Here is a 14,585-nt window from a genome sequence, read left to right as displayed (position 1 = left end):
AAAGCAATGCATTGTCAGTTATGTTAAGCATACAAGTGACAAAATATGCAAGTACTAATCTTTGTTTTGTACTAATATGCCACATGGAACAGATGGCCATGTATATTTTACATCTTTTGAAATCATATTTGTTAAAATATAAATGCATATTTTATATAGCGGAAATAATGCTTGCAATTACCAAGAGTTACCAAATAAATAATACATAATCTTCATGTAAATATAAAATACAGAGGTATGGCCAAAAAATAAAACAATAAGTATGGGGCAGCACGTCTATGTCATCATACTTACTCATATAGACTGTCTTCTGGCTCTACATAAAAATAATTTTAAGAAACAGTTAAAGAAATGGTTAATTACAGAGCCAAATGAAGGTTATTTATTGTGCAGTCTAGAAGTAGTGACACTCTTTGGTAGAACTATGTTCATGTCAGCAGACATGACCAAACAAACATACACACAGACTGCACAAGCAAGGTTAGTTGAAAAATATGCAAAATTGTTACATGTTGACTTTGAAAAATAAAAGTCATATTCAAACACATCAGAGATATGACTGAAGGAATGAAAGCTGTTAACCATCATATAAATATTTAGCAGTTTCTGTAACCCCAAAGTACATTACTGAAGAACACATGGATGTCTTCATGTAAGATAAAATTAGACATAAATTCAATCTTCGATTCTTCACACAGTTGGTAGATATTATTGCATTTAAAGATGCAATCAGTATTATCACACTGGTTGTGGAGGGTACACATAATTGGAGTGTTCTGTTGAACAAATAGAGAATGGCTGGTCTTCAAGCTAGGTTTTTGGTGGCAACAACCAAACTGAACTAAGTAAGTTCATATGAAGTGAAAATATGGATACTAGCTAACATGGAAAGAAATGAAACTTTGCTTTCAATAAAGATACTTTTGAGCATTAAGGGAAATGTAGGATGCTACATTGAGCTTGAGCCATACTGAAAGTAAGGATGTGTCGGCCTCAGCTATTTCAGTTTGACCAATTTTTTTTGTGTTATTCTTCCCTTGTGAGTCCCTTAATTTTATGTAAGTGCAATATCACACCCCTTTGCCCAATAGAAAACTTGAATTATGAAGATTAAATCCCAATATAGAATTACTTAAGAAAAAAAAATCTACAGGTTTATTTTAAGCATATGTGTTTACTTAGTAATTAGTATAACACTAAAGAGCCAGACTTTACTGATTGCACCTTTATCTAACCGTTATAATATTAGCTCACCAGCAGGATACTGGACTATACAGTGATGAATAAAAACATTATTATCTCTAACATCTTCTCCACCTCTTAAAAAAATGCAGGTAATACCCGGATTTCTTATCCATTAAGATTAGTTCCAGTGTTCAGTTTTGAATACCGTATTTCAGAAAAAAACAATTCAGCGAGACAGCCCGTAATCAGTGCAAAAGAACATCAGATAATGGAGTGGTGAGGTTGAGTGACAGTAGATGAAACCACACAAGCTGCTCATTATTCCATCACAGCATTTAAGGACGTAGCATGCACCCTGAACGCATAAATTTGATATCATAATAAAACTTTCATGTCAGTGGTCTCTTCCAACTCTAGGACATTAAAAGCAGCCAGCAAGTTCTTTTTGATTGTTAACTGGAAGATTAAGATGGTGAGTACATGGCCCAGTATGCAATGTTGCAGTTCCCTTAAGCATACCAAACTGAAAGACACCATTGATATTGTTTCTGCACTGTAATATACTGTGAGCTGCTGCTACATACTAGTGTATGGCACTTTACCTACTAGACATGAACACATTTTTACACTTCTTTTTCTTTCTTTTTTTTTTTTTACATATAAAACTCTTTATTTACTACATCACTAAAATAAAAGTTTCATTTTTCATTTACACCGCAAATGGTTTATAGAAAATAAAGGTTTGATAGTGACTTTTTCCTTTTTTTTCCCTCTCTCAACATAAAGGATTCTCAGCCATTTCTTACTTTACTTTACACAGTAACTGGATCTTGTTTGGTGGTTGAATTGGATGACTTGACTTGCAGGTCATCATTTGATGATGCTGGGTTAGTCCTGCTAATGTACACAGCCCTGCGCAAGTGGGCTGTAGTGCTGTCAGTGGTAATGGAGGGTGTGTGTTCCCCCTGAGGCTCCTGTGATGCGTTCTTGAGCATGCTGACACTACTGGACTCCACATTGTGCAGCAAATGGCCATTGGTGTTGATTTTGGTGCTGCAGTTGTTGATGTTGTTGTTTGTATTAAGCAACTTCTCGGGTGATGCTGAGAGCATATGGCTGGCAGCTGTGGTGTTATGGTCATCTATGATTTGGTAGTTACCATTCTCCATAGAAAACAATGGGCTAGGTGGTAAGCTATGTTCCACATGGCCATGGTTGTAGTAGGCAGAGGTCCTCTTCTGTTCATCTCGGCTCGAGGACTTGTGTTGCTGATGTGTTTTCAACAACAGCAGGGGGCGCTCCTCTTCACCAGAGGGACTTAAAGCCACTGATGGGACAGAGATGGCCAGGCTGGACAGGGGGGCTGACATCTCTGATGGAGGAGACCCTGGAGTTGTAAGAGAGGTTTGAGACACCGGAGACAGCCGGGTTGGGGTCGTCATGGCAGATACAGACCTAAAACAGACATAATAAAGAAACACTTTTTACACTTTAGTTTGAAGACGTTCATGAGCACTGTTTAGGTACCAAAATTGCAGTAAAACAAAGTACATATCAAACCACATGTTACATTGTACAGAGAATTGAATTGTCATGGAAATTACACACAAAAGATATCCCACAAAATGTAAAGGTCTTGCATTGTCTGATGCATTGTTATGAACAATCCATCTGTGTGTCCATCCATTTTCTAACCCACTTACCCTGTTAAAGGTCAAGAGCCTTGGAAACTATAATAGCATACATACGATGAGAGGAAAGGCACTGGGAAAGATCACATGGCTAACACACATAGATTACTTTACCTCATTGACTACCACAGCAGAGATTTTGGAATTTGTTTTCAGCTTGTTTTGACAGAAAAAAGATGAGACAAAGATTCAAATTTCCATTCCATGTAAAGCTGATGCAAGGATACAACAGGACTCTGACTAAGTAGGTTTTAATTTATAGTTCAGCATCTGATTTCCCCAGTTGGTAGCACCACAAAATGTTTTTGTTTTTTTTACTACATGTTGTATAGACTTCACAACAATCTCTTCATAGCTCCATAGCCCTAACCTACAACATGGATTTATTCACCTAGAGGGTTATGTTTTCAACTGTGTATGTTTGTTTTTTGGTTGGTTGGTTGGTTGGTTGGTCAGCTGGATTACACAAAACCTACTCAACAGATTTACACAAAACTTGGATGGAGAATGGGTCTTGGCCAGGAATAGACCCCATTATCTAACATTGTACGTTTTTCAACATTATTGTTAATTTCTCAGGGAATAATGCATTGACCATGATTTTCAAAATCAGCCATATTTAAGTGGCTGGTATTTATGAGTGAGAAGATCTTAGATCTGGTCATCTTAAATTATGGTAAAGCAGCTATGGGTGGTTTTAATTTTAGAGTAATACAGGGGTATTGAGTTTGATATTGGGTAAAACTTGATTGAATTAAAGGGAACTGTTGGGCCTTGGCGGAGGCAGGCGCTCTACTGAGTGCCAATCTAGTTCATGATATAATTGAACATCAGATATCATGTATGTCATTTTTGGACAACTTAAGTTCTCTCCAACAATTTGACCTTAACTGTACAATCCCCTGATTTTGTTTTACTGAGCGAAAACACCCTAATACCCAAATTTCCTAAATTAAACTGCTTTAGTTCCACACTTACCCTAACATCTACACTGAGCTGAGAAGATTGCTGTTGGTAATACAAAATTAAGAAATGTACTCTCATCCACACTGTTAAAGCTGCTGTAAGTGTTGTTTTCTTATTGAAAAGGGTGTTAAATAGCTCCATATTCCAGCATTAATCACTGTTATTGTGTTTGGTCAGTAACCCATGTCTCTATTCCCCCTGCTCATGCAGTAAAAGAGAAAATAAATCTTTTGGTATCCCTGCCCACTTTATCCAACCAGGACAGAGAACTCCATAAAGAGGCGGTCCTGTCTGCTCGTGACTGCGCAGAAAACAGGATCGTCCTGTTTACCGCCAATGGCAGAACAGTATAAACTACCAATTCCAGCACTCCTGGGGCCAAATGTATAAACCAAGTGTACACACGAAAAATTTACTTATGCCACTTTCCATGCAGTTTTCCCAAATTTATAAAAAATCTATGGGCGGTGAGACTGTGTGTACTGGTACATATCTTTTACACCGCCAATTTCCTAGCAGATTTCTGAACATATTAAAATCCAAAGAGGGTGAGAATGTGCGTACTGGTACACATCTTTGACATCATGCGTACCATACACGCAGTCTTTTTAGTCTGATTATTGTGATGTTGTGAGTTGACAAAAATGATATGAAAAGTGTGAATTAGGGTGACATTTATTTAGAGCTGGTTTTTTTCACTACATTATGTCAGGATTACATCTATAGTTTAAAAACCTTCACTTTGATCAAACAGTGATGCACGAGTTGTTACCCTTGTTTTTACATCTTCTGTAAATATGATTGTCAGTTTGCATTATGATAATTAGAATGATGATCCTTATGTAAATAATACTTGATCTTTATATACGTAAATTAAGATTTTCCTGTATAATTGGGGAGTAAGAATCCTTCAGGACTCAGCACTATAAGGGCTGTAGCCATGTGTAATGGCTCTGCCACGTGACAAATAAGTTGCTCTGGTGTTGCAAGAGGACGTTGCCAATGCACAATTTAGGCTAGAGCAAGTTTTCAGGGGCCGTACTGATGTTCTGGCCCATGATGATAATCATGATCATCAAGCGGAGACTGCACGGGGATACCCTCTGCTCTTACAGTAGCTCGCACACTCTCACTGTGCGCAGAGATGCATCTCTTGGTCTCTCACTTGAAATCAGACCACTTTTAACTCCTCCAAAGTCTGTGCCTCTGAACTCACGGCGTTCAAGTTTCACTTGCTTCATTTTGTTGCTTAAGCCAGAAGTGAAGCCGGAATTTTGAAAAATTTGTCTGTAATTTTGAAAAATTTGTCTGTAATTTTGAAAAATTCGTCTGTAATTTTGGAAAATTCGTCTGTAATTTTGAAAAATTCGTCTGTAATTTTAAACATTCATTACAGCAAGTTCACGGACCGCATAATTTAGCATCTTGTTCTTCAACCGCTTCTTTGCTTCTGACATTTCTCCTCAACACTAAGTTAAATTCTGGCCCCTTGTATGCAAACCAGGTAATTTGGGACACGTTAAGAGCCGTTTATATTGAATTGTGGGGATGATCACACAGCTCATGCTGATGCATAACATTTTAGGATGATTGAGATGTATATGGAAAAGCTGTGTGGGAACAGGCATATGTGGGGTTTTTCACATCTGATGAAAAGACTGCGTATGCATGTTTCCCATTTTGTGTGTACACAGATTTCTACACTTGAATATACACAGAGTTTTATACATTTGGCCGATGGTGACAACTTATACTACCAAACACGTCAAGTGATGAAAAACAGTAGTGTTGTGATGTAGAGAGGAGGGAGAGGATTGCTAGCTGCAAAAAGGACAGTTACAAAAACAACAATGATGATTGTTTCCTCCCTCAAATCCCCACCCTCTATGCTCAAAGTGTATGCTTGCACACAAATATATCATTCCTTTTACAGATTTCATGTGCCCTTCTCCTCTCACTCAGGCTGCACCTCTGTGCTCCTGAAACTTCTGCTCTTAGATGTCTCCTGCACTCTCATTTTTTTTTGGGCAATAATCCTGTCGAAATTCCACAGCCAGGTGAAGTGTTGACCAATGAAATGATCCCTGCTCATCGCAGATGCATTAGCTTTACTGCTTAAAGCGTCTTGTACGGGCAGGTCATTCTTTAACCTTTCACCTTTTTTATAGCCTTAAAAGTTAACTATGGGCAGCACAGCTTGTTCTGTCAAAAGAATGCCATAACAACTGGAGGTAGGTAAATTAGTTTTTTAATCAAATTGGAAATGTGCACACATGTATCAGCCCCTTATCCTGCCCTTACCACACCCACATTCAACCATAAGTGGTCAATGCAAAGAGCCTTGTGAATATTAATTTATGCAAATTGGAAATGAGCCACTGATCAGACAGTAAATCATGGCCACAACCAAGAGACAAAGAATAATTTTTTTTGACACAAAACAAGGTGTTTGTTGGTGAGGTGGAGGTTATAAAACACGTTATTAATTCATTGATTCAAGTCGTCCTCTCATAGTGAGACTACAGTAAATCTATAAAGCAGAGCATGCACAAGTGGCACAGCTGTATTTATATGTTTACAGTGATCATTTTCATATGAAAATGGAAGTTTGATAAGTGAACACATTTTATTTACTGAGTTGTATAACAGTGAATTCCGCCTGCATTATGATTAGGAGTCACAGTGAGGATATGTATCAGTCGTGTCAGAGCTTTTCACAGCTTTATTTTCAGGCTTTGATCATTCACTCAATCCATATTTGGAGGAGGTTAAGCTGTTATAATTTAAAGTTGTTTATGGAATAGTTATACTTCAATTCAAGCACAAGTATCAGCAACACTGCTGGTTGTAATGTTTATGATTACGTGGATCTATAATTAATAATTGATATTAACTATAATCAAATGTCAAAACATTAAAAGTAGAATAATAGCTTTAACATTTAGTTTCTACAATCTGGCTTCTATTCACCACCTTAGTATAGGCTTCGCAAATTTCCCTTGCCTCCAAAATTTACATATGCATGCGTCAAAGTGAAAACTATCAACTGCCCGCCAATTGGCATGAACTAGTGATCACTCATTAATTACTAATCACTGAATCATTAGTGACTGTTTTTGTGTACTTTGTGTTCATGTAAAGTGAGACCTCATGCTAAATAGTTACCAAATAGACTCCTTAAATACTTGTTACTGAAACATCAGTTACTCTTTTTGTATACCTTCAAATTAAGTGAAACATAATTCTGAGTAGTTACCCATGGGACTAAATACTAATTACTGAATCGTTACACTTTTTGTGTACCTTCAAGCAATTCATATTTAATGGGTCTATTGAGTAACTGCTTACTGGAAAGTACACAAAAAAGTAAGTAATGAGAAGTAATTAGTAATATCATTTATCACTAGTTTATGCCAGTCGGCAGGTGGTTGATAGTTAATCAAGAACAACTCATGAAGAAAGTGGTCAGTATGTCAATTCCAGATATTTTTTAACTAATCATTACGCAATTATTCTTTAATTCAGTATATCCCATTCTGTTCTCCAGTAGCTCATCATTATCTTCTATATAGTCCTCAAAATCAGTTATTCTGGAATTACATACAGATGTTTCTCTTTTCGTATGATCTGTTTACTGCTGCCTTACTGCAGTGACTCTCTCTCTCACTCTCCTCCAGTTAATTAGGAGCCTCTTAGATGAGAGGTGAAACGTCTTCAAGAAACAAGTCCACTTCCCTACGATACAGCACTTAGAGTCACGTAACGTTATGGGCTGATGGAATGTGAATACTGCAGAGTGCAGAATCAGTGAACTTATAGAAAAGAAAACCTTTTGATATAGTAGAATGAATAATTATTTGGGATACTGTGGTTTTGAGACAATACTATGATTGTTGCCATATACTATTGTCAATTTCTTTATTTTTTTTCTGTTGTTAATGGTCGTTAACTAACTGTAACCGTAATTACTGTACACTTTATATTTTGGGTTATTTTTATATATTATTATAATTTATATATGTTTATTATGTATATTATTTGTATTACTTAAGTTACTGATAAAAACATTAGTATTATTTTTATATATTATTATTATATTATTGTTACAATATTTCATTGTCATTTGCAGCACTTTGATTTGGGTGTTTTTATGTACAGAGTTTGGATTGATCGGTTCGTTCATGCTTTTGTTTTGGTGGGCACAGGTATGTGGGTGACGGTGTTGCTCCGCCTTGTTGATGAAGGTAGAAGTTGTTATGTGTGAACCCCGACATTGAGGTCAGAGATGAGTTGTACTGTTCTGCCGTTTTGGTGATCATTAAAAGAAGACTGAGAACGAGAAGTGTAGCCCGCTATTTATCCACAGCCAAAAGAGACTGGAGTACGCTACCAGGCAAGAAAAGAGGGTTACATAACTGGAAAAAAAACTACTAAGAGGCCATTTGGATGTGTATAAGTAGGCCCTACATGTTTTGTAAATGCAATTTTAAGGTCATCAATATCCATGTTATCCATCAATATTCATTTTCCTAAGCTGCAGACACAGTTGTGCAGTGCACATTTGTAGTGTTACAAAGGCTATTGCTCTCAGTGTGACAATGCATCTTGTGGGGGCTAGAAGACCTGTTAGACAATTTCCCATTAAGTGAACAAAAACGTTCACTGTAATGCTAATTAGTTGTTGTTAAGTGTTGGTGAGAAACTCCTTCAGGTTTCCTGGGAGCCCAACCTTTCCCCTGGATCCATCCCAGTTTGTTGTGACACACCAAGCCCAAGTCCTTGCGCAGCACATTCATACATATAAATGTCCATAACAGAATGATAATGTTTCATGTAAATGTATCTGTTGTGTACATAATCACATGTGATACCTGTGTTTATTTCAAACTGAACTCTAAATGCCATTGCTACAGCATGTTGTCATTTCATAATTGTTTTTTCTTGCAAAAACAACACACTCATTGCATACAGTAGGCTATATGAAGACTGTGCACATTTATATTTAAAAAAGAGCCTGAGTCAGAGCAGTGAAAAGTGTCAATAAGTTAACACAAAGTTTTATTCAGTGTTGTCTGTTGATTCATTATTTACCAGACTTAACCTACATTTCCTTAATGCTAGGACTCACAGAGACTGGTGTGTGTGCGCTGGGCTGGACAGCAGCTGCAGCCCGCAGCCCTTGTGTGGTTGCATTGTTAAGCTTCATTAGGCTACATTATAATTGATTATTCGTTATTAGTGTGGATAATTTGAGATGTTGCTTACTGTTTATAGCCTATACTATTTACAACACCAAGAACTAGTTTGTAAGCTAACAGCATATAGGTTTGTCCAGCGGCAGCATGACATGGAGCAGATGCATGATTACACATTACGGACTGAGTCAATGAGGAAATGTGTGTCTGGTTCCAGAGTGAGGAGAGAGAAGCTCAAGGCCCTGATGTGTTCACTGCAGTCTGGACTGCTCACATGTGCCACCTGGTGGTTGTTGGTGCTCACTGCAGCTAATGCAAAATCAGCTGGATAAAATAAAATTCCCCCTCCTTTTCTGCCATGTCACTGCACCTTTAACGCTGCAGCAATGGCGTCCTCTCAAAGGAGAAACATCTGTATTAACAATTCATTAACTATCACGTTGTTCCTGATTAATTACTTATTCGCTCCTCAGTAACTACTCATATTTTTGTGTACCTTATTGTAAAGTGTTAACCAAGCCCTTGTACACAAGTACACAAGGTTTATAAATGAGGTCTTGTGAAGCAATTTATGAATAAAATGCATCATAACAAGCATTAGTAGTGGAGTAAAAAGTATAATATTTGCCTTTGACTTGTGGAGTAGAAGTATAAAGTAGAAAAAAAGAGGAAATGCTCAAACAAAGAACAAGTTCTTCAAAGTTGTACTGACTTACTACAGTACTTGAGTAAATATGCTTGGTTACATTTACATAAGTGTAGACTTGAAGGTATAATTTATTATGATCACACAGTGTTACATCTGTGCATTATGCAATTTTGCAGTGGAGGTCAACCTCTTGCCATGCATGGTCAAATATGTGTAATATTACATATATGAGTTACGAATATTTGCTAGCTAATGATCCTAGGCCATCTATTATGTCATCTCTCCCAGAGCCTGGTGGGCAGAGTAGGGTCGTCAGCTAGATTCAGCTCACCTGTTCAGGCTACCAGAGTGTATAAGCTGGTGGCTGTCAGCCCTTCATTCTCTCCCTTGCTACAGCTGGCAGCCACCCTACAACTTATCTTTTGGTTGTTTAATAATTTGTTCAATAAATTACTCTTGTTAAGTAAAATCTCTTGCGTTTGCTCCCGCCTTGTAACAACCCTGAGGCAACAATTAGCATGATATAGCATTATAATGCTCGTGTTTAATTCCACTGAATAAGCAGAAGCAGGCATGAGAAATGTATTTTTTTTTGTTTGTTTACATATAAACATTTCTAAACATGTCTAAAGAAAAATATTTTTGTGGTGAGAGTAATCTAGAAATATTAACCCAAAAAGTACATCAATACAGTATTCATTCATATTGAGACCTTTCTGATTTTATAGATTTGCGCTAATTAGTGCGTTGAAACCTGCTCAGACTGGGTGGGTTTATTTATTTATTTATTTATTTTATGGCTTTAGTTTCAGAAGTGCATGAAGTGCAGACCTGTCCAAAACCAAAATGTTAAAATGTGCCTCTTTCAATTAGATTTTCATCTATTGTGGGTCCCATTTGCAAACCCGTACCACCGTGGTCACAAAGGGTATACCTTTTATCAACAACATAAAACCTTGAACACAGCACCAGAATTCAAAATTATAGATCCTGTGCGTTTTACTAAAACCCCAACCAGCAAATCGCAAATTCTGATTTTGTGTTGAAGATCACCGGGTTCCTGTTGCTAACAATAACTAATCTTTCAGTCTTGAGTTGTAAAGAGCTGAGAAAATGTATTTGAATTGAGGAAAACATAATGTATTGCATTTGCTGAAGGGTATTCATTTAATTTTTGTTTTCTGTACATAGCTTATCAACACTTTATCTTATTATTTATTCATTCATTCACCCATCACAATGTCTGGCCCACAATAGTGTAGCATTTTGGTGGACAGTATATATTGAGCCTAAAAACAGTGGCATCCTATATTATTTAATATTTAGCATACATGTAACTTTTTTAGATGTTGTAGGTTTAGGCTTAGTGTGGTATTTACCAATTGTGTATTTTATGCTACTTTAATTCTAATTGCTGATATTGTCCTCTGAAAGCCTTTGTTGTCATCTTTTAAGTTTCATGTGTTTCTTTAGGTCTATTCTCTGTTAAAATGAATCAATCAGTTACCTTGTACTTTAAGGCAAGTCCCTGTCGAAGTTGGGTGTATCTTGGCCCTTCTTTGAGTGAGCACTTAAGTCTTTGGTGCCACCAGTGGCATTCAGACGACCCCGGTCGCCCCGTGTGGCACGTTGGTTATTCTCCGGCAATGACATCACCGAGACAGACTCAGTGTCAGATAGAACACTGTTGCTCCAGTCATTACTCCAGCTGCAGAGACAGGGAGGGCGGTGGTTTACATGGAGACAGGTTTCAGACAGGCCTCTAGACCATGACATAAATAAATTTGTGAGTCAAATTTGTGTCTGAGCCTTTCACAGTAATTCACTCCCATTTGCTCTCAGTCTGCATGAATTTCTTACTTACTGATGCAGCGTTTAATTATATGATCAGCAACTGGAATTACTGGAATTTGCAAGTATTTGTTCAGCCAATCAGGATTGAGCCTCCCAAAATGTAAGAAATGGACCTAATAAAAGTGTTTGATCCCAATCCATTTTCACTTCTCCTAATCGATGGGTGAGACAGCTTAGGAATCCTATTAAATTCTACAGTTCAGGATGGCTTTGGTGCCCAGGATGCACGGCAGTGACCCAGAGTTCAGTTTGTGGTACAAGTTGGACTCCCAGCCTCTGCGACTAAACCCTTGCAACGTATCCAGAACACTGCAGCGCGCCTTGTTTTCAATCTACCCAAATTCTCCCATGTGACCCCCCTCCTCTGTGACCTCCACTGGCTTCCTGTTGCAGCCCGCATCAGATTCAAGACCATGGTGCTGGCCTTCAAGGCCGTCAATGGAACTGCACCCTCCTACCTCCAAACATTGGTCAGACCACACGCCCCAGCGTGAGCACTGCGCTCCACTACATCAGCTGGTCGGCTGGTACCGCCATCGCTGAGAGCAAACAAAGGCCGCTCAGCGAAGTCGCAACTCTTCTCTGTTCTGGGGCCTCAGTGGTGGAACGAACTCCCGACCAATGTCAGGACAGCAGAGTCACTCGCCATCTTCCGCAAAAGACTCAAGACTCACTTCATCAGACTTCACCTCGACCCCGCATAGCATGACTCCCTCCCAACCCCCCCCCCCACCTATGTTTAGGTCTTCAGTAATGTTAATGTTGTGGCTGGGTGATCTTCCCCAAATGAACATATAAACCCTTGACTCCACTGGAGACATGTCTGTTGCCCACATGGCCTCATATGCCACTGGGAGCGTTTCAGGGAATAACATTTTTTTCTATACTTCTGACAGCAGTCCCTGCGGCTAGTTTGACATACATGCACGAAACACATATCTATCATACCTACATCTACATAAAAAACTCTTGGTGCCACTACCTCAACCCAACAGGAAGTCAACCATTCTGGATTTAGTTTACTCTATTTTTGTGATAGCAGTTTGTTAAAGTACATATGATTTACTTTAACAAACTTCTCTTACAGCTTTTACCTGATGGACTTTCACATGAAACACCTTTTAGACGAAAAGTTATCAAAAGCATGAATGTTTTTTGAAGGGCGTGGCTGCGGCAGGGTGGAAATTACCAATGATTCGCCATTAAACAGGAAGTTGCTTTAACTCAGTTGTGATCAAATCTGCACCAAACTTCACACCTCCCACCCTCATACACCCCAACGGGCACAGGGTTGCAAAGGCCCAATCATTTTCCTACTTTTGTCAATATAATCGCAATTTTGAGGGGCTAAACCTGCTTGGAAACTCAGCAAACTTGGCACAAGCATCAGTTGTGTTGAAAATGTACGCCTGATATGTGTGTTGTGTAGGGGTGTGGCTAAATGACTTGACCATGTCCCTTAAACAGCAACACCTGGGGGCCGTTTGACCTACACACATGAAAATTGGTAGGCATATATATATCATACCATGAAATACAAAAAAGCCTCTTGGAGCTTGAGTTTTCATTGAATGGTGTGCCTATGGCGGCACAGCGAATATAGGTGATTCACCAAGAAACAGGAAGTTGCTGTAACTCGGTTGTACATGGTCAAATCTCTCCCAAACTTCACACGTTTGGTAAGAGTCCCACCTTGAACACATTTAGATGCCATTATTCACTTACAGTCATAGCGCCCCCAAGTGGCAACTGGACATGACATGTTTGTCTACTTTTACGTCCTCCTCCAAGCAGTTTGACTTATCCAGCTCAAATTTGGTGGGAAATTCCTTCACGCCCGTCAGACTGCAAGTGAGGCAAATAAGTGTCTGAGCTAATATTTTTGGAGAAAAATATGTATGTATTGAATGTACGGATATAATATAATTGATTACTGTTGTATTGTAGATATTGCACATAGATATGTTTTGCATATATAACCATTGTCCTGACACAGGGCCATTTGTGGAAATCTAGGTGAGATATCTATTGGTGCCTATGTGGGAAAAGACCTTCTCATTAGATTTTTTTGACAATCATAATAATTGTATAGATTTCGTGGTGACAGCGGCGGATGCAGATGCCGCATCCAGTAGCTCCCAAAAACTCTGCTCCATTTTTGTTTTAAAATGCCATTTTTTGTAAAACTAAGTGCAGGAATTGGATTAAGAGAAGCAGACCTGAGACTGTTACATCAGCCCCTGAACGTCATCCGCAGTCCCTTAGTAATGTGTTGTCTCTCTCAGAGCAACTCCCCACCCTCTCTCTCTGTGAGTGTGTGGATGGTGGTCTGCAGGTGTGCCAGAGGAGCCACCATCTGCGCCTTGTAACTGTAATCAAGAGGTCTTTCCTCAGCCCTGCCATCTCCACCCTGCCAGTGCGCTGATGCATTTGCCAGTTAGCTATGCCCTGTCTCGGTCTTGTTTTAGCTCTTGCTTCTTCCCTGTTGTTTGCTCCCTGTGAATAATGTCCTAACCAAAATCTTGCCACTACTGACTCCAGCTCTGCGTTGCCTGTTCAGGGGTTCTCATTTATAATATATATGCACAAAATGGGGCCTGAAAGAGACGTATGCCACTTCCCACACCAAATTTGTGATTTATAAAAACAAACTTGAATGGAAACTTTGCACAACTGTTAGCAAACTCTGACCCATGCTTACGAATATTTTGGAGGCTGGGGAATTGGCGACACAGGTAGTGTGAAATGGTGAATTGAAGCCATATGGTAAAGTGAAGCCTCTCACACATTTAATTCCACTTAATATCAAACATATATCATAATTTCAGGTTATGTGTACTTGCGCTTTTAGTGAGCCCAATTTATCCCATAAGCACCTTTCAAATGTAAAAGATATAGGCAAAGCCAAATCTCACATAAAAGGCAGCTAGATATTTCATCAGCGCTGTTTGACCGTCACCGTTCTTCATGCCTTGAGTGCAGCAAAGAGGGCCAGACTGTGTTGAGGCTTGTGGTCAGTTGTAAAGCACTTCACGCTGTTGAAAT

General features: G+C 38.7%; 1 protein-coding gene across 1 annotated transcript in view; it reads right to left on the bottom strand.

The window, feature by feature from the left end:
* Window positions 1-1,997: 1,997 nt before the first annotated feature.
* nrg1 (neuregulin 1) overlaps window positions 1,998-14,585 on the bottom strand; it is a 43,371-nt gene continuing 30,783 nt past the window's right edge. The window contains 2 exon segments of the mRNA XM_073478356.1: window positions 1,998-2,640; window positions 11,194-11,394. Of these exon segments, the coding sequence (XP_073334457.1) occupies window positions 1,998-2,640; window positions 11,194-11,394 (844 nt within the window).

The sequence above is a fragment of the Pagrus major genome, chromosome 12 (assembly GCF_040436345.1).
Source record: "Pagrus major chromosome 12, Pma_NU_1.0".
Classification (NCBI taxonomy): Eukaryota; Metazoa; Chordata; class Actinopteri; order Spariformes; family Sparidae; genus Pagrus; species Pagrus major.
Note: the sequence above shows the minus strand (reverse complement) of the source record. Positions and strands in the feature narration are given on the sequence as shown.